General features: G+C 42.5%; 1 protein-coding gene across 2 annotated transcripts in view; it reads left to right on the top strand.

Moving 5' to 3' along the window:
* Positions 1-25,878, top strand: part of KIF7 (kinesin family member 7) — a 1,697,985-nt gene that overhangs the window by 674,297 nt on the left and 997,810 nt on the right. For both annotated transcript variants that reach the window (XM_044078207.1, XM_044078206.1), the window contains exon 9: positions 12,967-13,097. In XM_044078207.1, the coding sequence (XP_043934142.1) occupies positions 12,967-13,097 (131 nt within the window). The remainder of the gene's footprint in view (positions 1-12,966; positions 13,098-25,878) is intronic.

Genomic DNA, 25,878 nt, shown 5'->3' with positions numbered 1-25,878 from the left:
GGGTTTAACAGAAGGATGGCTGGTCTTCTTAGTCACTTCCTCCTGAGGAATCTGTGTTCCTGGAGTCTTTCGGCTGGCCCATCTACATCTTGGGTGACCTGTCCCCCCCCTCCCTGTGCAGATGAACTTATTGTCCTGGTTTCCCACTGGGCTTGGAAGGAAGTAGACACTGTTGACCCCATCTCCAAGTGCCTGGACAAGTTTTTAGTTCTTTTGTCAGATGCCCATATTGGAACAAGGGAATCGCAGTTGTTGCCATAGTTGTGGCGGGAGCCACTAAGTAGAAGTTAGCTGAGCAAAGCTCTTTTGTCCATCCACTGAACAGGGTGTCCTGAGCTATGGACAAATATGGAAAGCACATGTATGCCTCAGATACATTTGCACTGCACTCGTTTGCAGAGAGATTTGATCAAGCAGCTTTCAAACTCTATCCCTATGTGCATATCTGCAGAGGACCTCAAGAAGGTCTCTCCTCATTTGGCCAGTCTGTCATCCATTTCCAATGCATCAATGAGGCGTTTTTCTCATACAGTGGTAGGTGCCTCACAAGCATCCGGTTCAGGCATAGCTGTTAGAAAACATGCCTGAATGAGGCTATGCAAGTTTGAGGAACCCTTCAAAGCATCCTTTGTTAATGCCCCCTTTGATTGCTTCTCTATGTTCGGGCCATCAGTGAAATATATGCTCACCCACAGTGAGGAGGTGGGGAAAGACCTTGTCTGCCGTTGGAATCAAATTTTCTACCCTTCAATGTGTATTTTCTAGTAACTACCAAGGTGGTACGAAAACGCAGTTCCGGAAATCTCAGAAACCTTTTCAGGACTTGACCGTGGACACTTCCTCCAGAGGGAGAGGAGAAAGTTTCAGTGGCAGACATCGCCCCACAGGCAGTGAGGGTCCAGAGACCCTGGGCTACAGAAACTCCTTTGCTGACAGACACTATCAGCGTTCCTGAAGTGTTGCCCGACTCTCCACATCTGGAGGCAGTCAGGGGTCATTTTTCTTTGCACCTGGACACCTGGAGAAATGTCTTAAATTCATGGGTGCTAAGAATCATCCAGAGGTTACTACATACCCTTTTCTCTAATACCCCCTATCCAAAGGCAGAAATTCCCCAGACGTTCCACCCAGTGAAAGGGAATATGCAGCTCAATTAATTCAAAAGCTGCTACAGAATGGGAGTCATCCAGGTCCCACCTGAATAGATAGCATTTGGAACTTACTCCCACTTCTTATTTGTGCCAAATAAAATGGGGGACTTGAGACCAGTACGAAATTAAAGTTCCGAATTCTTATGGTTCAGTCCTTCCTGCCTCTTCTGCGCAAGGATGATTGTATGTGTTCTATAGATCTCCAGGATGCATACTATATACTATCACATTGAAATAGACAGGCACTCCATCTGTGCTCTCAGTTGGGAGCCAGTCACTACCAATTCGGAGCACTGCCATTTAGACTCACCACATTCCCTAGGGTGTTCACCAAGTGCCTGGCAGTCATGTCATCTCACTTGAGACTCAAAGGGTTCCAGGTGTATCCGTATCCCGACAATTGACTTCTCACTTCCCCAACCAGGCATCAACTTTTACAAGCCAGGAATTACTTTCTTCAGATCTCCAACTCTGTAGGCATCTCAATAAATCGTGCCAAATCAAACCTAACTCTTGTACAGTCTCTGGAATTTATAGGAATTCAATTGAATACTGCAACTCAAAGGGCATCATTACCTCTTCATCATATTGCAGCTTTAAGAAATCTGGTGCGGGCCATACTGTCACACCTATCCCCTCCAGCAAAGCTACTGCTTCAAGAACTTGGGAACATGCCAGCTGCCATTCTTCTAGTTCCTCTAGCAAGATTTTTTATGTGAATCCTCCAATGGACATTGCTGGTACAGTGGTCTTTTCTTTACCAGCCTCTATCATTTCCAGTCTGCAAACTTCATGTTTGCTGGTGGATCCAGTCAGAACTGTTTTTGGGCAGGCCGTTTTCCCTTCCTCCCCCAGTTACCACAGTGACCATGAACACTGAACACTTCCCAACTGGGGTGGGGCATTTCTTGGGAAAGATGATCCAAGTCACGTGGTCTTCCTCGGAGACCAAGTTGCAGTTCAGTGTTCTAGAGTTAAGAACAGTCCTAACGTTGCAAGCTTTTCAGGACGTTCTTCCTCTATGTACTTTTGGGATCCACACAGGCAGCATGTCAGTGGTCTGGTATATCAACAAACAAGAAGGATCCCATTCCAGTCCATTGTGCAGAGAGGCCATGAGGGTGTGGGAATGGGCAATCTCTTCAGACCACTTTCTCATTGCAGTGCACATTCTTTGGAGAACCAATGCACTGGCAGACAGACGAGTGGTCCCTCAATCAAACAGTAATGAATGTGATCTTCAGCCACTGGGGCCAACCTTGCTGTGACCTATTTGTGTCGCTCCTCAACAATTGCAACAAGTACTTCTCTCTGATCTCCCCTCTTGGAGAGTCACTAAGGAATGCTATAATTCATGGTTGACCCACAGGTGGTCTCTATGTCTATCCCCCTATTCCTCTGACTCCAAATTTCCTACAGAAAGTAAGCTGTCTGAAGTGCTCATTCATCCTCATTGCCCAATTCTGGCCTCAACAGGTATAGTTCCCCTTCCTCTGGTCTCACTTGAAATATCCTCCATGGATACTGGAGCTCGCTCAGAATCTCTTGTCCCAGCCATCAGGGATTCAACATCTGAGTCTCCACACCCTCAAGCTGACCACATGGTTTCTCCACTTTCAGCGATAGAAAGACTGTCCAGGCTCTCTTCCGCAGTCTATGATATTATCTTGACCTCCCAGAGGGCTTCCACCAAGAAAATTTACAGAAGCAAATAGAAAAGATTCTCTATATGGGCTTCCAAGCAAAATATTGACCATTGTTCAGCACTTACCTTTGCCATTATTCTTTTCCTAACTACTTTTCTGCTGTTAAACTTCAGTTGGCAGCCATATCTAACTTCCACTCTGGAAGTGATTCATTATCTCTGGCCCTCCTCCAGGTGTTATGTAAAGCTTTCATGAAGGGAGTTTTTCTCTTTAGTCCTCCAATAAAGGATCCCTGTCCTCCCCAGGATCTGACAGTGGTCCTTCAGGGGTTAAGTCAGAAACCCTTTGAACAGACGGAGAGTTGCAATATGAAGATTCTTTCTTGGAAAACAGTCGTTTTAGTAGCTATCACTTCATCAAAAAGAATTTCTGAGTTTCAAGCCTTATCGGCTAGACCTCCTTACATTATTTTCCATAAGGATAGGGTGTCTCTATGAACCAGCCTTTCCTTTCTCCCTGAAGTGTCTACGGAGACTAACATTCATCAGTCCAAGCAATTACCAGTTTTCTTTCCACACTTTACTAATAAGGGAGAATATTCAGTGCATCTTTTTGATGTTTACAGTCAAATGTGATTTTTCTTCACAAAACAAAACAGTAAGGGAAGTCTGATCAGCTGTTTGTATCTTTTCTTGTAACTATTTGTGTCGGGCAGTTTTCAAAATTACTCTGGGCAAATGGATTACTGATTTGTATTTTGCTGATTTATTCTCTGGTCTGAAGTTACTTCTTCCTCCTAGAGCTCACTCCACTAGATCTGTGACTACTTCTGCCTTCTCCTCAAGTTATTCCATTGACGACATCTGCACTACAGCCACTTGGTCAAGACTTGCACCTTTGTTTGTTACACATTGCAAATTAGACATTTTCTCCAGAAGCAGAACTTCCTTTGATTCAACAGTGCTCTGGCATATCCTTCCTATAGGGTCTCCCAAGGGTTACATAGCAGGGGACTGTGACCTATTCATGAGGAAGAATGAAAAGGGCAGCATCAGATTTAGAAGTTATGTACTTCCCGTAACTTGGCATCTGTTTTGTCTATTTTCATTCTTCTGCAACTTCCCTCTCAACCACCCCCCGGCCTTGTCACTCCTAGAAGGATCTTTGGATGATATGGGAACCCTCACGTTCCTGGTTTGAGCCTCAGTCATTTTCTTGTGTGTGTGTTCTGTTTCAATAACTCAGTGGGCAGTAAGGCAGAAAACTTCATATGAGGAGTTAGGTCTGGGATAGAGCATCATGGGTAGAGCGAGAAGTTCAAAATCTGGATCCAAAGTCTTGTATATGTGGCTGATTCAGATTGGAGGATTGTATCCCAGAGCCATTCTAGAGGAAGAATAAAAATGGACAACACATATGCCAAGTTATACTAAGTACATAACGTCTAATTTACATAATGATATTTTGAACAAATATAAATAAAAACTATATTTACTTATTTTCTTTTTCAGGACATTGTGTCCTTTTATACATTAGTCAGTGCTAGCCACTCGATGGTGTAAATATTACTTCTAGGTGATTTAATCACATTGATTAATGTTGATGGGACACCTGACTCCATATTAAATTGGAAAAAAGGCGATTGATGATGTTGACGATGACATGAAGTGGACTATATGGATTTATAATCCACTCACCAATTTTAACACAGTCAACAGAATTCCAACTTTTCATCATCCAGTTCCTGGAAAAACACATTTCCTGTGTCTGTATCAAATAATAACAACAATGCTTTATGGTCTGCCATGTATTAATTAATTTCATAACCTTGCTGATCTTCTTTTTGAACTTTCCACCTCCCAGCACCAGCCTCAGGTTCAATTCCAATTTATTTGTTCTTTTGGTAAGCTCCAGTGGTTTTTTACTATCACTCAAGCAGTTTCCTTTGGAACAATGGGAAGGTTTCAATGGTAAAATCTCTTCATTAGCTTTTATGGTCTGTAGAATGAGAAGCAGAGTCTCCATGTGCTTGGTAGCTCACTCTTTATTAGAGAAACCTTTTAGTATTTCCTCATTAGTCCGTTCTGCATCCAAAAATGTATTTGCTCTCTCAAAAAAAAATATTCTGAAGAAAAACGCATATATATCAGCTTGAATCATTTTGTTCCTTGTCATTTCTCTATCTGCTGGCATGAAGGTTGTTTCTATTCTGCCTGTTGTGCAATGAGTAATCATTTTTCTACAAACACGTTTGCTGTCCCCAAATTGTAATACTTTTCTTCCGTTCGGTGACAACTTTGACTGGAGAAAATGTCTGTGCGATTGCATTTTTAGTAATATAGGTCTTGCCTGCTTTTTTCAGGGAGTGATTTGGAGCGCACACACAATGTGCCCTTTAAGGTAGTAACTGCTGTGTAACACCAATCCAGTTGCTTATTTGTATTTTCATAAAATTTATCCAGTCTGTTCCTTTCATTTTTTCTGGTACAGTAGAAAATCTCAGGTTTTCTAGATCTGCCCTGTCAATTAACAAATGCTGTGGGAACACCAGTCTAGTTGCTTATTTATATTTTCATAAAATTAGTGCAGTCCGTTACTTTCATTTTCTCTGGTACAGCAGAAAATCTCAGGTTTTCTGGACTTGCTCTACCTTCTAACTCTTATTATTATTATTCATTTTTTTAAATGGCTATTATTGTTGAGCCTCATGCTCAGCCCGCCTTTTTTGTTTCATTCTCCGACTTTTGTGTTTTTATTATTTCACCCGAATAGCTAATTAAAGCTTCTTCTGTGTTTTCCCAGCCTTTTATTTGTACTTGTGTATTGTGAGTGTTTTGTTTATTTTAAATGCTTTTGAGTACGTTTGATTTATTTTTTCCTCTAAGTCAATAAAAGTAATCTCCTGCACCAAAGCTGAAACTTGATCTGATTTTTGTGTAACAGCCTCAAGATTTTTCCCAGCCAGAGCTTTGTGTTCTTATTTTCTGGTTAATTTTCTTACTTTCTCCAAGTTCTGATTTTGCATGTATAAAGGCTTTGTAATTACTAGCCAGTAGTTGAAATCCACCCATATTGATAGTCTTGTTACCCTCCTTTTTTTCACTTTCATATCTGATTATGTTCTTTTTCATTCCTCCTCACAAATAAGTCTTGGATCCGATATCAGATCCAACTCGGCCACTTTCCCAGACTTAAGATCCAAGTCTCGAGCCCCTCCTTTTACCCACAATGATCCATGCCTTCAACTCCCCAGATCTCATTTGCCGCACGTTGCATCCAGATGTGGTTCCAGTCTTGGGCTGGTGTTGGAGATAAGTGTGAATCTTTCAAAATACTTTTCTTTACTTAGAAAGCTTCTATTGTGATTATAATTACATGTCCCTCTATTCCTATGTTGCAGTATTCTTAACCTTTGGGATTCTCCACCTAGGTGACCCGACTTTCTGGCCTATATATAAAAGACTTGCTACTGCATGTTATGTGTGATGTTGCACATAGCAAGACAGGCAGCGTAGGCCATAAAGGTGACGTGGACAAGTACCATCCCTCAGAACGTCGTCACTGCCAGTCAGAACGACAGCTTATACCATTCGTCTGATCGCAGAGAGTTTCTGGATGTCAGGTAATTGTCCCGTTGGGGAAACTTTTTTTTGCTTTTTTTTCCTGCTGTATATTTTTGTGGTTAATGTAATATAAAAGTAAGTGTGTAGTTGTGGACGTCGGGTAAGTGTACTTCCTGTCTCCTAGTTTGCAGATTAGTACCTGTTTTATTGTGACTTTTGATATTCTAATAGTAAACCCCAATGAAGTTATGTCAGAGATGTAGGAACCATCTTTAGTGGTGGTTGGACTCGCATGACCTTCTTTTGGGCAGTCCTTTCTCTTTTTCACCAGCCATAGTCACAATGACCATGGATGCTTCCTGGGAGTGGGCAGTATCTTCAGACCATTTTCTAATTGCAGCACACATTCCGGGTATATCCAGCGTGCTTGCAGACAGACTCATTAGGTCAGTTTTGACCCCTCATGAGTGGTCTCTGTCAGTCAGTAGCAAATGTAATTTTCAGCCTTTGGGGCCAACCTTGTTGTGACATTTTTACCACTCCTGTGAATGCCAAGTGCAACAAGTATTTTGCTGTGATCCCCCTCAGAGGGGGGGGGGGGAGTCACTGAGGGATGCTCTAGTTCAAGATTGGCATCCAGGTCTCCTTTATGCCCCCCCCCCCCCGTTACCATTGTTCCCAAAAGTTCTGCAGAAAGCCAACAGATTGAAGAGTTCCTTAATCCTCATTGCCCCTTTCTGGCCTCACCAGATGTGGTTCCCCTTTCTATGTTCTCACCTCAAGTTTCCACCTTGGATTCCGGATCCCATGCAGGATCGCATATGTCACCCATCAGATGTTCAGATTCCCAATCTCCATATCCTCAAACTGACCACATGGTTTCTTGTAAGAAAGTCCAGGCAAGCCCCCCGCCATTTACGACATTGTTATGGCCTCTGAGAGCTTCCACCAAAAAAGTCTACAATAGCAAGTGGAAGAGGTTTTCTATTTGGGCATCTAAGGAAAACATTGACAATTTCTCAGCACCCTTATCAGATGTTCTCCTTTTCCTTATAATTCTTTTTCAAGCTGGCTTCTCCACCATCAAACTCCAACTGGCAGCCATATCCAATTTTAATGCAGGGAAGAAAAATTCATTTCTTTTTTTTCCAAACTATGTAAGGCTTTCATGAAGGGGATGTTTCATCTTAAACCTCCAATTAAAGAAGCCTCTCCTCCATGGGATTTCACAATGGTACTGCAAGTCCTCACCCAGAAGCCTTTTGAACCCCGCCAGTTCGTGTGACATAAAATTTCTTTCTTGGAAAACACTCTTCTTAGTAGCTATCACTTCCATTAAGAGAATTTCAGAGCTTTAGGTTTTGTTAGCCAAACCTCCTTGCATCACTTTTCACAAAGATAGTGTTTCTTTGAGAACAAAGTTTTTCTTTATGCCTAAGGTGGCCACGGAGTCTAATATTAATCAGTCAGTTCAGTTACCAGTTTTCTTTCTCAGTTTTTCTAACAAAGGTGAATGAATACCCATTACATTTCCTGTATGTTCATAGACAGTTGCATTTTTCCATATTAAGAACATAGAAAGATAAGAAATCTGCTCAGCTTTCCTCTACAAACAGGTCAGGACAGGCAGTATCCAAAATCACTTTACCAAAATGGATAGCAGACTGCATTTCATTTACTCAGAGAGGTACAGACAAGCCCTGACCTCCCAGGGCTCATTCCACTAATGCTATGGCTCCTTCATCTGCCTTTTCATCCAGAACTTCCATTACTGAAGTTTGTGGTGCAGCATTCTGGTCGAAGTCTCATACCTTTGTTATGCATCGTAAGCTGGACGTTATCTCCAGGAGCAGGGCATCCTTTGGCTCAACTGTGCTTCGGCATATCTTTCCTTAAGGACCACCCAGGAATTACGTAGCTGGGGACTCTGATCCATTTGTGAGGAGGAATGAAAAAGGAAAATGTCAGATTGAGAAGTTATGTACTTACCATAAGTAGGTATCTGTGTTGTTCATTTTTCATTCCTTCTCACTTCCCTCCCATCCATCCCTGGCCTGGTGCCTTTGTGAAGTACTTGGAAGAGTTTGGACCCTTTGGGTTCCAGGTTTGAGCCCTATGATGTTGTCTTTTTGCCCATGGTCCGATGCAGAAGCAATTTTTGCGTGCAGGTTGGGCTCTGAAATTTTCTTCTGAAGTGAGTTTCAGGATCAATCAAAGTTTTTTTCTTGCCTCGGTATTTAACCGGATGTCAGAAAAGTGAATAACTGTATTTTCTTGTGGGAAGATAATACTCATTAAGATTACCATACCTGTGTATACCTTGTTTACGTTGTTGGATGCCGCTCTTTGTAGAGATTTAACAAACGCACTATTAAGAGGCGGTTAGACGATGCTCCGACGCCTTCGTCCAAAAAGCAAAGACAAAACAACAAAAAACTAGGGGGTTGATGAACCGTTTCTTTGAGTCTCAGGCAGAGACTTTACTGTTACAGGACTTGCCTTCTCAGGAGGTAGGCCAGGGCCCTGAAGGGCTACTCAGGTAGCTATTTCTTCCTCTCTTCCCAGGTAGTTTAGCCTCTCTCCTTCTGTTTCAAACTTTTCTTTTGGTAGGCCAGCTTTGGCTTCAGTGGGGGGCTTCTCCTAGCACTTCAGGTTCTGTGCCTAAGAAACATATAGATTTAATTACTATGATTAGAGGTTCTATGCCCTCCTGAGAGGCCTATAGGGTGGCTTCTGAGGTCTTCTGAAGATTTGCAAGAGTATCACCTCTTATTTCTGATTTGATGGGATGATTCTACTCTACAGCTTCTCCTCCTGAGGATTTCTCATTTTCAGATCTGATTCCAGGAAAAGGCTTAGGGAATTTTGTTTTTACCCTGTCATCTCTTAGCTATACCTTGTGTTGAACACTGATAAAGAGGCAAGGGGGGGATAGATGGGGAAAAGAAAGTGTATACTTCTCTTTTTTCCATGAGAGAGAGTTGAAAAATTGTGTCAGTTTCACATGCTAATCTAAGGTGGATGCTTTGGTATTGGTATATTGAGGTAAAGAGTTGCTGGATTTAGGTCTGATGTGTCTGGTAGGGTGGCAAAGCTTTTGCAATGTGCTTGATGTTGCTCAGGCCTCTCGAGGTGGCTGCCACTTTGCAGGTGCAGCCACCAAGTTTAGTAGAAATTGGGCCTAAGGCAGAGCTCAAGGTTCTTTTAGGCCCAGAACAGGGAGTTCACCTGCTCTGACAGACTGGGGGAGGGCAGGGGTCCTTTCTTTCTCAGAAAACAGACCAATTCTTTTCAGCTGCCAGTAGATTCTCGTCTGGCAGCTCCTTTGGGAGGAAGACTGTCTCTTTTCAAAGAAAATTGGATTTAATACTCCAGACAGATTTTATTTCCATACATTGCCCCTCAAAAGGCATGCCAGACGTTTATTCTCGCCTGTTCCTAGTACCAAGAAGGGGAACACGAGGAGACCAATTTCGATTTATCTTTCCTCAACATCAACACTTATCTGGACAGTCCAAAAAAATGTTGGCTCCAGTGATAGCTTACTTCAGGGCTACAAGATTCAAATCTATCCGAATATGTTATAGCAGTGCTAAGATGCCTAGGGTATTCTGGGTGTGAGACTGAATACAGCAGCCCAGATGGCTTTTTTAACCGGACAAACGGTTCATGGCATCTTGTATTCTGGTGCTTCCCAATGCCACTGCATATGAGATTTTAACGACAGATGCCTCGGACATTGCTTGGGAGCTCATCTAAATGGAAAGCAATGATTTTATGGGAGACTACTGCAGCTTCTTGCACTAACTCTTCAGGGGCAAGGTTTCTGCGGGCACAGAACTCCTCGCTTGTGTGTACAGACAAATCATGGATCCCATCCCCAAACGGTGGAAACTGGATCTTCATGTATTCCAGAAATTGACAGTCCTGGGGGAACTCAGACATAGATCTGTTAAACCTCCACTAAACAAGGTCAGACAAGACAAGCCAAGGATGATTTTTAATAGCTCCAGATGGCCTTCGGCACACTGGTACCCACTACTAAGGAGTCTGGTAAGGAAGCCTCCATGGCCTTTACCAAGAATTTGGAGATTCTGAGAGCTATTTGAGGTGTGGCTCTTCATCTCTTGGAGTTATTGGACAAAGGTTTGTCCTTCTCTTCCATTAAGATTCATGCTGCAGCAATTTCAGCTCACTATGATTGTGACCCACCATTGTTTTCGCATCCTTTGTTCAAGCAGTTTCTTAGAGGGGCAAAGAATATAAGACCCCACGTAGAGCTCCTACTCCTGCTTGGGATCTCAATTTTGTGTTGGAAAAACTTCTGCTGAATTGAAATACTTGTCATGGAAGACTGCTTTTCTGTTGGCTATTACTTCTGCAAGAAGGGTGTCTGAGTTGCAGGCCCTTATGGCAGTAGAGCCCTTTTGATTTTCCATAAGGATAGGGTATATCTTGCACTAATCCTTCTTTTATGCCTAAGGTGGTTTCTAGTGTGGCTTTAAACCAAACTATTCATTTGCCTACAAAGATTTTGCACACTTTAGATGTGCACTATTATTTGAGCAGGACTAAGGATTTTAGGCAGTCTCAGCAGTTGTTTGTTTCTTTTGCTTTGAGTTAAGCCTGTGTCAAAACAAACTATTTCTAGGTGGATTGGGTTTTGCATTGCATTTTGTTATTCCCATCATGGCAAGGAGATTCCAGCTGGGATTCGGCCTCATTCCACTAGATATTTTGGAGGCAGCTACTTGGAGTTCAGTGCATACTTTCTCTAAGCATTATCACCTTCCTCTCTACTCTAAGTCTAGGGCTGGTTTTGCCACAGCTATTTTGCAAGGCATGTTGTCAGCTCCTGCTTCTTTATGATTTGCCAGCCTCCCTTACCTCTGCTTTGGGATTCTACCCAATTGTTAGGACTGCAGCAATGTGGAACTAACTGTGTTTAGAGGTGGTTGTGTAGGTGAGGTTATATGCTGATATTTTTGTATATATTGTACATATTTTTGGTGCAGGTATATTGGGCCTTGTCTTTTAGGGTCTTCTGACATCTGGTCATGCGCATTTACCCCCTGGCGACGCGGGGGTGGTCTAATCGCCCTGACCAACCACGAGCCTACTCTTTGTCGGGCCGACTGGACAGCGGACTACCCAATTGTTAGGACTGCAGCAATGTGGATCCTCGAACATCTACATTTATGGTAGGTACAAAACTGTACTTTTTTCTTTCTCTGTAATTTGTAACTTCAGTTAGTTATAGGGCAGCAGACTCAATCTGGGGAGTTGAGAAAGGCATGGTGCATTGTTGGTAGGGGGAGGAGCTCAAGACTCAGATCTTAAGTCTGGGAAAGAGGCCAAGTTGGATCCAATGTTGGATTTGAGAACCATTTATGAGGAGGAATGAAAAATGGATAACACAGATACCTAGTTTTGGTGAGTACATAACTTCATTTTCACACTGGGAAGGCTGTATTCAACCTGTTGGTCAGTGTGCAGCCATCCTGTAAGTCACCCATATTGCAGTAATCTTTTGTGATTCACATACATAAACACCAGTACTATGCAGTTTGTCCTCTTCTCCTTGCTGCTGTGGGATGCTGGGTGATACAGGAATTGAATGGAAAAATGCAGCTGGGAAATTAGGCAGTTGTCTTTTTTGTTGGCTGTTACCATATTAAATTTCCTTTGACAAGTCTGTTAAGAAACTGGATTGATAAGGTTCTCTGGTTTCAGAATGGGAATATTTCTGACTTGTTCATGTGTTTAAGGAAAATAGAATGATGTTATTACAAGGTAAAAGCATGGACTGCTTGCTGAGTGACTTCTTGGGTATAAATCCATAGAATCCTTGGATTGTTTCTCATCTGTCACTGAGCTCCTTGGAAATCACACGAGTTGTACTTTGCCTTGTGTTAGACTTTTAAGTAGTGAGAAAGAAATATGTATGCAAGCAGTTTAGCTTGAGTAAAGCAAGTCATTAAACTGCGTGCATGTAACTAGCAGTTTAATAACTTGCTTGCTTAAAGATGTGGGCTTCCCTTTTCCTACAGAAGAGCCTGTATATTTGCACTTTAGAAATTTAGTAGAAATTTAGCAGCTTTACTGGGGTTATAGATTATGACCCTTCATAGCAGAGGAAGACTAATTGCTTTTGTTATATTTTGTGGTCTTTCATGAGTATGTGAATGTGCATGTACACACACACACACACACACACACACACACACACACACACACACACACACACACACACACACACACACACACACACACACACACACACACACACACACGCAGACTCACAGACACACACAGATTAAGCTACTTGAAAAAAAATAGATGCTTTAGCGGGAGTAAGAGTTTATTAAAGCAGTCTGGTGTTAATACATACTTTTGTTCTGCAGTGATTTGGATGCAAAGATTGCTGCACATTTTTCTGTCTGCATATTGTTTCTACATGATTCTAAGATTATTTTATTAAAGAAAATAATTTTCACATTGGTTAAGTACATTCCCCATCAAACCTGAGCTTGAGTTCTCAGGAAAAAGTTCATTAATTGTCGGATGGCAGTTTAATTTACTTAAAACTTTTTATTTTCTGGCTAGGTCTGCAAATCGAAAATTATCCAAGCAGGAAACAGCTGGAGTATCCAATGGATTGAATAACATGAGTGGTTTAGTTCTCGGACTTCAGGCTGACAACGTTCTGCAGATGGAGCAAACTAAATTAATAAAGGGTACGTGGAGCCTGAAAGTTGTGGGAAATTGGGGTTTAATTCACCTTAATGAATAGTGATGTAATAAAATAACTTCAATTATAAGTAATCTGACATCATTAAAGGGAAAATATTTTTATTGCATTAAGCGTATTTGAAAAACATTTTCTTGTTTTATGAGTGTTATTTTTACCAGGTTTCTTTGCTGCTTGCGAAAGTTTGATTCAGTTGTCTCATGCTATTCATAGAGATTACATCTGCAGTAGGATCCTTCTAGAGCTTTCGTGGACATCCCCATGAATATAGCTGCTCCTTGACCAGCAGGTGACCAGTATCAGTATGTTATATAACATATGTATGGAGGGGGTGCTTGCATCATTTTTTCATTTCTTTTTGTTGCAAAAAAAAGATTGGTCAGCATTCCATATTCCCTCTGGTTTGTTCCAGGTTTTAAACTGCCTTTTTATGTTCTTATTATAATTGTCACAGAGTTTACTGTTTTGGTCTATAAGCTGTACCTGGCTTTTCCATGATTTATGTGTTTCAAAATGTCCCTGAAAAAATTTCCAACACATTTGCATGATGAAGGTAAATTCTACCATTTGATTTCCACAGTTTTTTTTTTAACCATGGGGAAGTATACAAGGTACTTTTATTCAAACAACATGATTTTCAAGGAAAGGATTTTAGCTGGTAGTGCCCAGAATCTCCATGACCTGCAAAGTCCAGAAAAGATTGGAAGTCAGTTATCCATCATGTGAGCTGTAGTCCTCTGGCCTACAAATGCGATGGAAGTAAGTCCTGGAAGTAAGGTGGAGCATCCATTTTTTCTCTTGCAGTAGGCATGAAGTCATAGAGACCTTGTCAAACCTGGAGAGATCTGTGGACACTGGTCCTGTTTAGGATCTACCTCATGCTGCTCCACCCCAGTGTAACCTTAATGTTTAGTGCTGCTGTTGAGGCAAACTTTTTTTTTTTTTTTTTACTTTGGCTGCAGCTGTTGCTATTTTGCAGACCATAGTTGCTGTCTGTGATGTCTGGGCAGGGCAACAACAGTAACCAGGCACCTTCAAAAGACATCTACAGTCTTATACTAGATCCCTGAGTTGTCTGTGTCCTTGTATATGCCAACAGTTCTTGTAAATACAGCAGTGACATTTTGAGAAATTATTTGGGACAAAGGCCAATTGTTCTACCCGTTACCAAAAGTCTGATGCTTGATACCTTATTATGAGACATTTATGCCCAGAGTAATGTCACCTTTGACATTTGATTATAGAAGATTTACAAAGAAGTGCATCATGGTTTGGAAAGAATTAACTAGTAGCTTTTGCAGTCCCCTGTGTCACTGAAAAAGGAGTCTCTACTTACCTGGCATACCTGAATTGGACTTTGAGGAGTAAGGACTTTTTTTTTCCTTTCAGATTTCATTTCCCTGAGGTATATGATGTCGTTGACAGCAGGCAGATCATTTCTTTGGATTGTCTGCTAGTGAATGTTATTGGCAGTATAAATTACATGAGGGAACATTTTAAGCAATGGTATATTAAACTCCCTGAGTCAAAAAGAGATATCTGGACTTAATGGGCATGGAGAATTTCAAGCCACCTACTATGTAATCTCCATCCTGCCATCATTTGAGGTTGTCACTGTCCTTAAGCTTAGAGTCACAGCAGTGTACATGAAAGAAGCCAGACAGGTACTTTAATGTTGAAGAGGACCTTAACTTGTATAAGATCCCTGTGGCTGACCAAGCAGTAGCCTCCTTAGAGACTGCTATAGTATCCAGGTTTGCACCAGGATTAAAATAGCTCCTAACAATATGGAAAGCAGAATGTTGGCCTTCTTCATAAAGAGAAGTATGTACCGCGATAACTCTTGGCTTTCAAGTAGTAAACTTCCAGATGTATTTGATTAAATAACAAGCTAAGATCCACAGACAAGTAGAGTATGTAGTAGCTACTATCTTAGACAAGAGTATTAAAAATAAGGTGACAAAGCTACCCCATGCTGCTTTTAGGTTGGAAAAGTAGGCAGTAAAATTTGGATGTAGTGCAGAAAAGCTCATGCTGTAGGGTGGCAGCCACTGGGGAAGGTTTTGAGAATGGGTTCCTTGAGCATATTACATTCCTTACACAGAGTAAGTTGATGGGAGCTGCTTAGATGCACCCGTAGATTAGGAACCAAGTGTAAGGGGAAAAAACAATTCCAACCAACGACTAATAACTTGAAAAAGGCGCTGTTTGGAAAACTAAGTCCACGGGCCATGGTGTAATAATCCTTTATTCCAAACACAGATATAATACGTTTTCATCTACCAAGACTTCATCAGATCATGTGATGAAGTCTTGGTAGACGAAAATGTATTATGTCTGTGCTTGGAATAAAGGATTATTACACCGTGGTCCGTGGACTTTGTTTTCCAAACAGCACCTTTTTTAGGTTATTAACCTTTAGATTAGGACTTACTGTTTGGACACACTATTAGGAGGTTTTTAACTGCTGAGAGGAGAAGGTTGAAGTGGCGGAGTCAGGGAAACAACTTTTTCACTCTTGAAATTCCAGATGGAGTAAAAAAAAAAAAAAAAAAACATACCTTAAGAAACAATGGTGCTTCAGTAGAAAACCAATTAAAGCTGAGCAATACAAGCAAGAAAGGGAATCTGAAAAAGAGGAACTGCCATGGTGCATTAACAGAGTAATAGGTAAGAAGCAAGGTAGGGAGAAGGATGGAAAGAGTCCTGACCAAGGACATCTCCTGCCACAATCAATACTGATTATCACATCTCTTCCCCTTTGTTCCTTTCCGTCTTCCTCTTTATTCCTTTCTGTCCATCTCTTTGGAGGCAAGCTGTATCACTTCAAGGCAACTGGTGTAACATACGATGTACATTGAGTTATGAGCATAATATCTCTTCTGTACAAGTTAATATTCATTTCTTTTTTCCTGTTTATGAGGATGTGTAGTGTCCTCCCATACCAATACAACCCTAACGGTTTCAAGGGAAATTACTTCTGGCATGATGGTACCAGTCCCCACCATAGTGGAAGGAAAGAGTTCTATTCTAGTGCCCACAGAGAGTGGGATTATGGAGCTGTCCAAATTAAACAAATGTTTAGATATCAAGAAGTACGAGGTGCTCACCCTGCAGGCCCTGTTCCTGTTGCTTTGCCTTGAGACTCTCTTGCTTTTGTGTTATTGGATTTAAAGGATGACTACATCCATATCACAGTCCACAGTGGTCACAGGGATTTCTTTATATTCACTGTGGGGGGAGAGACTTCCAGTTAACTTCCTTTCCAGTCAGTCTGTCCACTTCACCAGGGGATTTACCAAGTATCTGGGCATGTCACCAACTCTGTTAGTGCAGGAGGAGAAAGCCTTAACTGTGACCCAGATAGTTTGGGTGTCTGTTGGAGCTGATGCGGGGAGAAGAAGAATGGCAAAATGTAAGTGTACTTGTCTCTCTGTAAGAGGAGTAAGAGTCTGTGGGCCATCGTTCCAAAAAAAAAATGCAAATCCCTAAAGGAGAGAGGAATGTGCTGGAGGACAAAGACATTTTTATCCAACTCCTCATGTTGTCTACACATAACAGACTAAGGCCCATGTCTGCTGACATGTCTCCCCCGGAGGCCACCATGACTATAGCCTAGCCCTTGTGTACCAACATCAGACTGTCACTGGTTGGGTCTATAGCTGATATGCCAGGGTTGTGGTGACAGAGGATGAGGACAATATTTCATGAGTTTGAGAGGAATCACCTGGGAAACAGATCAAGGTTTTATGGCCACTTGTGAACTGAGGTATTGCCCACTTCCAAGACACCCAAACCAAAAAGGCTGGGTTTTCATAGCCACCTCTGCCCGAATCTCCTGTCTCATTAACCCAGGTCTCTTCGCAGGGCCTAGTCAGGTTGGCATAAAACTTCATAGACTTCATGAAGTCCAGGCAGCCTCCCTGGATAGGAAAACTGTGCCTGGAACATCCCTTGGGAAAAGAAAAAGGGACCCATCCCTGCAGGGAAACTCATAGTCCTCAGAGTTAGAGGATGGAGAGGAGCTTGTCTGTATAGAGTATCTTCCTCCCTCAACATTTGGATTTTGACTCAACTCAGAAGACATCTTGTCTTCAGCCTTGCTCCCTGACCAATTGACAGGTAGTTAGAACTGGGTTGTGTGGGATATAGTCAAAGTTTTCATCCCTGTACAAACAGAGCCAGGCTTGTTCTGAATAAATTTTCTGACAGAAGGAACTGAAATGTAATGCAAGTGTTCCCTTCTTATGCACCTTACATCCATTTGTTGTCGGATGGGTAAGAGCTGATCTCATGTGAGGTATCAAAAAGCTCTGGCAATTGATCTTTAAAATCAAATGTTCACCTTCAGCAAAGAACATGGGTAAAAGGAGTATGACAGCTGTGATAATCTCTTACTTTAACATTTACTGTTAGGATAAATTGCTCGTATGACTTGACTTATGGATAAGAGGATCCTAATTTAAGGTGTTTGTGTTTTCTTCCTGTATCAAGTATGTTGTAATGAAGGCAGAAGGGAAAAAAAAAAACACTGGACTACCATGTCCACTATAACTTTTAGTTAGAGCCCTTTGTAGCTGCGTCCCCCTCCTTGCTAATTTTTTTTCATTCTGTCCTTCCAACTTTATTTTTATGGGGGAGGGGTCAGCAGGATCTACCTAGTTGGCTCACTTTTCCTGCAGGTAGTTGGGCCTATCCTTGACAACTTTAAAACATTGGGTAAGCTGTGCTTCACCACTCCTTTGAATTATTTTTCATTGATCACCTTTAGTCATCCCCCTTCAATTTGCATAGTTTCTGCTCCTTTGTATCCATTTATTTCTTTGTGTATATGGCATCTATTGCCAGCTTGCCCTGTGATTTTTTTATTGCATCCATTTATCGTATCGAATCTAGGACGTTTGAAAGATCAAACGTCCAAATCCATTTAGGGCTAGCATACTTAAGAGAAAGTACTTTTCACCAAAGAAGCACTTTTGCGTAAGTATGCCTGTTGCCGAGGCCGTACTATGGTGCAGATAAGAGAAAATTCCCTTTTCCCCACTGTACTGCGTTCTCTGAGGGAGAACATTAAAGTGAGGGGTGTGGGGGGCTGTGGGTGCAATGGGGCGAAGCCCCCCTGCAGAAACGTAAATATATATATATATATATATATATATATATATATATATATTTTTTTTTTTTTTTATTAACACGCTTTAACGAAAGCGCTTTCGTTAAAGTGTGTTCGGTGGTTATGGATTCAGAAGTTTGATCTTTCTATCAAACGTCCTAGATCTATCATATCGCTTATAATACCATATCTTACCTTTCTCTTAGACTTTATAGTACACAGGAATAAAGCCCTGGTTGTGTCCCCATATAACCTGGCTTTGTTTAGCAGCCAAAGCAGAGGAAAGGCCAGCTGCAGAGTATGTTAGTATGTGACTGATGCCATTCTTTTTTTCGGTGGAGGATCCCTAAGTCCTCACAAGTAACACACATGTGTTGGAGGAGGAGCGCACACATCCAACAGGTAGCAGTTGTGCTTTAACCAAATAAATAATAGCATGTACAGAAATATAAATGGCATTGGGTCTGGGTAGGAGTTCTCATGTGTTTAAGCTGCTGCTGGTAAGGGGTTATTCATATGGAAAGATCTCCCACGCTCCTTACAGTTGATTTGAGCACATGCATACCTGAGGAGTTTAATGTAGTCATGTGTAGGGGATAGTAAAGTTCGTGTTTGCATATGACTGACCCCAGTTTTTGTAGAGTAAAGTTAGCCCCTTCGGTTGCTGGAATGGGGATGTTTTGGGCAGAAAAGATCAGTGTAATAGACAGTAGGAGAGAGGGACACAGGGGAATTATCCTGTTTTATGGCTACGTGATGATGGTCCCTCTTATTGGCTGTATCACCAGAAGGTCTCAAGACTGATGAGAAGGAACTTGGATGCCTGGAGGCGTGAAGCAGAAAAGTTTTCGGAAAAGTTCCCCTTTTCCGTTTTGTCCTGCAGTCTTATATCCCCAGTGATCTCTGCATTTTCTCAGTTTCTGTAAAGCCCATTCCTCTCTACCCTCTGCTGTGTACACAGGTTCATAGGTTCATAGGTTCATAGGTTCATACTAGGCTATCTGCCCGAGGGCATTTACAAGCCTAGCCCATAGTTTTCCCTTTAGTATGGGGAACTATACCCATTATTTTGCTGTGCCTCTGTTGAGCAGTGACACTGAGGTAATCCCTGGGGTATATCTGCGATCTCCCATCCATTGGTCAAGATTTCTCTTGAACAAGGCCAGCGAGGTGCTCTGCCTCACATATACCGGGATTTTATTCCACAGCATAGGGAGTCTTTGGGTGATGAATCTATCCCTCCAGCACGTCCTATTAATAGCCGTGTCGAGGTTTAAGTCTCCCGCCCTTGTGGCTCTGACGGATCTAGATTTTTTGAGGTGAAGCATATTCATCAAATCTGGGTTTGTTTTCCTTGTCTGTTATGATCTTCAGAATGGAGTATGTTATTTCATGTCAAATGTCTGTAGGTCACACAACAAAAGGAGGGACAGTCTGTGTAACCACAGAATCCTCATCTCTGGCATTGTGCTAGTTTCTCATTACCATGTCATATTACACTGCATGACACCCTTTGGTGGTGGTCTTAAAAGACATGATGTTTTCATCCTTCCTTCCCTGTACCCTTAAAAGATGGGATGTTTTCTGCCTTCCTTCCCTGTACCTCAGTACACTTGGAAGAATGACAGCACATTGCTAAATAACCTTAGCCCTAGTTGATGTGTTAACCCTAACTGTTATGCCCTCTCTGTTTTCTTTTTCTTTTTTTTTTAACTGCAGTAGAATGTTAATTTCCTCTCTTTTATTTTTCCAGTACCTATGGAGAGTTTAGACAACTACTGCTTGACTTGTGTTGCTTCATTGTGAAGTCTTACAGCTTCTGGAAATGGATAAGTTTTTGGATAGCTAAGTTGTATGTTTCTCATCTCCAGTATCCAAGGTTCAGTCTTGAACTTCCAGTCTTTGTGTAGAGTTTGTATGCTATGCCTTTGTCTTTTTTTCCTGAGTACTCTGATTTCCTCCCACCACCCAAGACCATGCTAGTAAATTTGCTGCACTAAAAATGTTCAAATGTATATTACATTTACTCTTTCCTGTGTACCTTATCTCAGTGCTGCAAAGGGTCCAAGAAGCACTTGTCCAGTTAAAAAATAAATTACGAATGAAGTTAAATTTGATACTGTTGTATTTTGATGTTTGAGTGCCTTTCTCCTGTCCATATGAAGCAATTCTGTACATCATTTTCACTGACGATAGGTGGCTGTATTTTGGTACCACGTTCTTTTTCTGCTGGCTCCGTGTCTTGGGTGCTTTAGTGGACTTTGGACCATACTTCTTTCTGAGGACCTGGTGCTGTATACTAGGGACTTCTGTTTTGTTTTTGAACTGTTTTAAGAAATTTACAGGAGTACCTTATGCAGCCTTGGTAACACCTGCATCTTTTGCTACTGAATGCTTTTGACCTTTGTGACATTAATGGGAAATTTACTTTTGTGACTTGCAACTTAATTTTTTGCTTGTTTTACAGTGATTTCTACTTAAGCTTCGTTTTTCTTGCTATTTCTGCCACTTTGACTATATTCTACCAGTTGTGTAGTAATTGGACTTTCTATAATTCTATACAAACTTTGCTTTGCTCACTCCTTTACTTGACTTGGAGAAGTCGTATGTTTTAGCAATTTTGGGATTTAAATTATGATTGTCTGAGCATTTATATACTGATCTTACTGTGGACTTTAGGCGTTATGTTTTTTTTTTTTTTTTAATTGTAGACTTCAGGATGTCTTTGACAGCAACAAGATATAAGTATTTTCTTTGCTTTCTAAAGGCATTGTTTGATGAGTTTTTTTAAACCATGTATAAATTTGTCATATTTACTATCTTATGGTTTGTAAATGCAGGACAGTTTGTTTTTATCTTTTGAGTGCCATTGCTTTGATTTTCTTTGCTTTAAATGTTTCTTGATATTGCTTGCTTACTTCTTCCTCCATCATGCTTTTTATGTTGTTGTTGTGTCTTTCGGCTTTTCCCGGTTAGGGGTCGCCACAGCGGAACTCCGGTCCGCTAATGATTGGCAGTAGATTTTTATGTGCCAAGTTGCTGGCCCTGACGCACAACCTTCAACAAAGGTACGCCCATTCACGCATGTCTCCACACAGAAGAAGCTCTAGCTGAGAATTGAACAGGACGCCTTACTGTGAGGTGACAACGCTACCGCAGTACCACCACCGCAGATATCATGCTTTTTATGTTAAATTTGATATTTGTCTGTTTTTGTGACATTAGTTCAGTCATCGCACTTCACCCTGTCAACCCTCTTCAGCTTCCTGTAGTAGACTTTCAGACTTGTAAGAGGTATTGCATTCTTCACAAAAATAGAGTTGGTTTTTGGTGTAGTCCATTTATGTATAATGTTGCTGTAACCAGGGTTCTCTCAGACTGTCTAATGTGGGTTCAGGGAATCCTTTGATCTCATAAAAGATATTGTATATGAATATTAGATCTGTCTAGACAAATGAAGATTACCTGAATATTTTTTCTTGATGTTGACCTTGCATTTGTAACCTAGACCTGATTAGACAAAGGTTTTGGTCCATATATTGGGTCTATTTGTCTCTTCCCAATTGCCGTGTTGTTCAGTGACTTAGACTAGAAAGTATGTGGTGTGGGATGGGTATATCCTTTAGATAGGAGCTTTGCGGGGTCCAGTGCACAAGTGGAACTGCCCCGCCGCTTACGTTTCAGTACAGTAGGGTTGCTTAAGCAAACTAGTATGTTAGGTAGTCCGAACTCACCTCCATTTTTACATATGGATTGGCTCCAACTCTGCAGATTTACAAGCTGGAAGACTTCTGGTTGGCTCGTGGCTAAGCGGGTATCCCATGGTGCACCAGTACAATCCCCAGATCTCGTTTGCCGCGTCGATGAGTTCTGTTGTGCTTCTCTTGGCTCTGGCTAAGTTTTTCAAACGTCTTCATATTGTATCGTGTTTAATGCTTTATTATTGTATATTTAGTATTGCTAATATATCAGGCAGTTGCTTTGCTTGCCTTTTTTGAGTGCAACTTAGTTTTCTAGTTGTTTATTGGTATCCTGTGTGCCAGTTAGTTTTAGGCGCTGTTGCACATTTTTTGATTATTAGGTAGAGTTTTTGGCGGTTTTCCGCTTTAGTCAACAGGTGCTCCTGTTGTCTTTTCTGTTGTTATTCTGACCTTTTGTGGTCATCGTTAGCAGTTAGTTTATGCTATTTTGACATTGTTTGTTTTTGGTGGGGATCCGCTTGTGAAGTTACTAGGACTGAAAGTTTATTACATGTTTTTTCTTAAGTATAGAAAGTTATTGTGTAATTTACAGTTTCTCTTGTGTGCATGAGCTTTCTATTTTGGTCTGTTTTAGTTAGAAGACCTAGTTTTCACTACATCGGGCTAGGCCCGTTTAAGTTTGAGGACCTAGTCCTCATGTAACTCCTTTAGCTAGCTTTCTCTACACCGGGCTAGGCCCATTTAAGTTAGAGGACCCAGTCCTCCTTTCCTTTTCTCTCTTTCTCTTTTCAATCTCTCTGGGCTGTATGTGTGTGTAATATGTCTAAAGAAAGTAAGGAGCATAAACCCTCGGGGTTCAAAAAGTGTATGAAATGCTCTCAAAAGATGTCCTTAATGGATGGCTACAGTAGCTGTGTCTACGGCCTAGGGGCCATCCACTTACAGGAGTCGTATTTGTTCTGCCATGCTTTCTCTCCTAGAGTGTTACAGGAGAGGAAGAACAAACTCATACTCAAGGGTCTATTGAAACCATGCTTTGAGGAAGCACTGTCCAGTTCTTCGTCTTCCTCGAAGTCTGGGAAATCAAAATCCTCAAAAAGGCCTTCTCCGGCACCGGCTGGTGTCTCGGAGCCACCTCCTAAACAATTGAGACAATCGAAATCTGCCTCCTCTACTTCTCAGCCTTCGGAACCGAAGGAGAGCATCATGGTGGTGTCAGTCGGTTACAGGAGTTTCGGAACCGATCTCTGAAACAATTGATACAGCAGTTGACTCTGCTATTCGGAGCCAGTCTGTAAGCTCCCTAACGTTGTCCGTAACAATTAAGTCCCAGTGCCCCCCAGGTCAAGATCCCCAACTATGTCTTCCAGGACCCTTTCAGTAGAAGATGTAGAGAGGGTAGTGCTGAGACTCCTGAAGTCATCTGCCTTGCCAAAATTATTGTTGGCTCCGACCCAGTCGGCTCCGGAGCCACTTGACCCAGCTTTGCCCTTGTCTGCCATTCCTCCTCTTAGCCATACTGGCCTTTTGGCTCCGACACGCTCGGTGCCATCCATCGTGTCCAGGGGCCGAAGCTCTGCTGTTGGCACCGACAGGGAGGGTTGGAATCTATCTTCTTTGGTTCTGAGCCTTCCTCTTGGTGCGTCGGCCAGGGTGAGCTTGGATCCTGCATCTATCTCAGAGCCGACAGCTCTGGCTCCGGCGCCGACCCGCGTCTCTTCGGAGTGGGAGAGGTCTTTGGAGCCGGAGAGGTCAGCGTTTGAGATGATGAGTGTGCTGTCTCATTCTCCAGCGCCTACCACTGGCACCAGCATTCTCCCCCCGAGAGCACCCACTTCAGTCTCAGCCCCTACTCTCTCTGGAGACAGCAGAGACCCGCAGCCTCAGGAGCTATTTGCTGGTGGCCCCCACTCTTCCGAGGCTTCCCCGGAATATTCTTCTGAGGAGCCTCCCCGGAAGAGGTTATGTAAGAGGAAACATATTGACTCCCAGGATGAGTCTTTGACATCGGACACTGACCTCGAGGAGTCTGAAGGGTCCCCCATGTTGTCTTCTGATGATGTCTCCTTTATGGACATTTTAGAGATCCTTAGGCAGAGGTGCGACTGGCCCACTATTAACCCTTCTGATAAGGAGTCGGTGTACCTGAAGGCTTTCAGGTCTCAACCTTCTGCCTCTTGGGTGTTTCCACCTTTTGACGAACTAATGGATCTAGTCAGTCGAAAGGTGTGGGATACTCCTGACACCGTGGAGCCAGTCCCCAGGAGACCAAATAAGTTATTGTCTGCCCTTCCTGGTAAAGAGTTCTTGTCCAAGTTGTTCCCATAGATGCCATGGTGGTGGTGGCGGCGTCCACGAAGAAGGAGTTAATGGAGACTTTTTCATCTGTTCATCCGCCAAACAAGGAGTCACAGCAGATGGACAGATTTAGGAAGCGTATTTGTAGTTCAACGGCCTTTACCCTTCGATCATTGAACTATCTCACACATTTCACGAGGTTGTGGAGGGATCTCCTCAAGGTATTAGGAGATTCCATACAAGGTGCGTGTACTGAGGGAGTTCCTGACAAAATTTCTACTCCGTTGTCCACCTTAAATTCTGTGGTTAACTCCTCCATGCAACTTGTATCTTATGCTGCGGATGGAGCGAGTAGAGCAGTGGGTTCCGGAGTTGCCTTGAGGTGCCACTCCTGGATGCGCTTATGTAATTTTGTGGAACCGTTCAAGTCTACTTTCACCAACACCCCGTATGATGGTTCCTCATTGTTTGGTTCCAAGGTGAAGGATACACTCACTCGGTGTGAGCAAGAAGGAAAGACGCTCTCTGCCGTGGGAGTGCGTTTTACTGTCCCTTGCAGACCATACCCCAAGGGTCAAAGGGGCGGTAATATTTGGTTCAAGAAGTCCCAGAGGGTCTTTCTTGACACACAGGGTGAATCCTCCAGAGGAAGAGGAAACCACAGACGGCGCCTAGAGGCAGGGGCGGTACGCAATACCAACAAGGCCGTGATTCCTTTTGAGGATGGCCTTATCAGCGCTCCTGATGTGGAGCCAGACTGCACTTCTCTGGGGCCGGTCAGGGGTCGCATTTCTTTGTACCAAGAAGCCTGGCTAAACACCACCCAAGACAAGTGGGTACAAAGAGTTGTTACCAGAGGCTATATCATACCCTTTTCCCTATCACCTTTGGTTCCCAAAAGGATCCCAGATGTACCACCCAATCTCAGGGATCAGGCAACTGTGGAGATCAACAAGTTGCTCGCAAAAAGAGTCATCCAGCCCTATCCAGCAGACCACATACGATCGAGAACTTACTTAAAGTTCTTTTTAGTTCCAAAATGAACCGGAGATTGCAGGCCAATACTGGACCCTCAGCAGATTGAATGAATCAGTGAAGAAGGACAGGTTTTGGATGGTAACACTGCAGTCTATACTCCTGTTGTTAGGGAAAGACTTTTGGATATGCTCTCTGGATCTTCAGGACGCCTATTACCACATAAAAATGGACAAGGCATCCAGAAGCCATCTATACTTCATCTGGGAGCCAGTCACTATCAATTTCGCGCTCTGCCATTTGGTCTCACCACAGCCCCCAGGGTGTTCACCAAATGCATGGCAGTAGTGACAGCTCACCTGAGATGTCGGGAATTCCAGGTGTTTCCATATTTGGACGACTGGCTCCTGACCGCCCCCACCAGGCATCTACTCATCCAAAACAGGGACGCCATGATTCAACTTTGTGCGCAGTTAGGGATTTCCATAAATTGGAAAAAATCTGCATTATTGCCCTCTCAATCTGTGATTTTTATAGGCGCAGAGTTAGACACAGTCAATATGACAGCTCGTCTCCCCACCGAAAGGGCACAGAACTTAATCTCCCAAGTTCAACGTTTTCTCCCGTTGCAAAAAGTCAAAGCGAAGTGGGTTCTTCAGCTCCTTGGGACTATGGCTTCC

The sequence above is a fragment of the Protopterus annectens genome, chromosome 7.part0 (assembly GCF_019279795.1).
Source record: "Protopterus annectens isolate FY-2018-M chromosome 7.part0, PAN1.0, whole genome shotgun sequence".
NCBI classification, from domain to species: domain Eukaryota; kingdom Metazoa; phylum Chordata; order Ceratodontiformes; family Protopteridae; genus Protopterus; species Protopterus annectens.
This window is presented reverse-complemented; position numbering and strand designations above follow the sequence as displayed.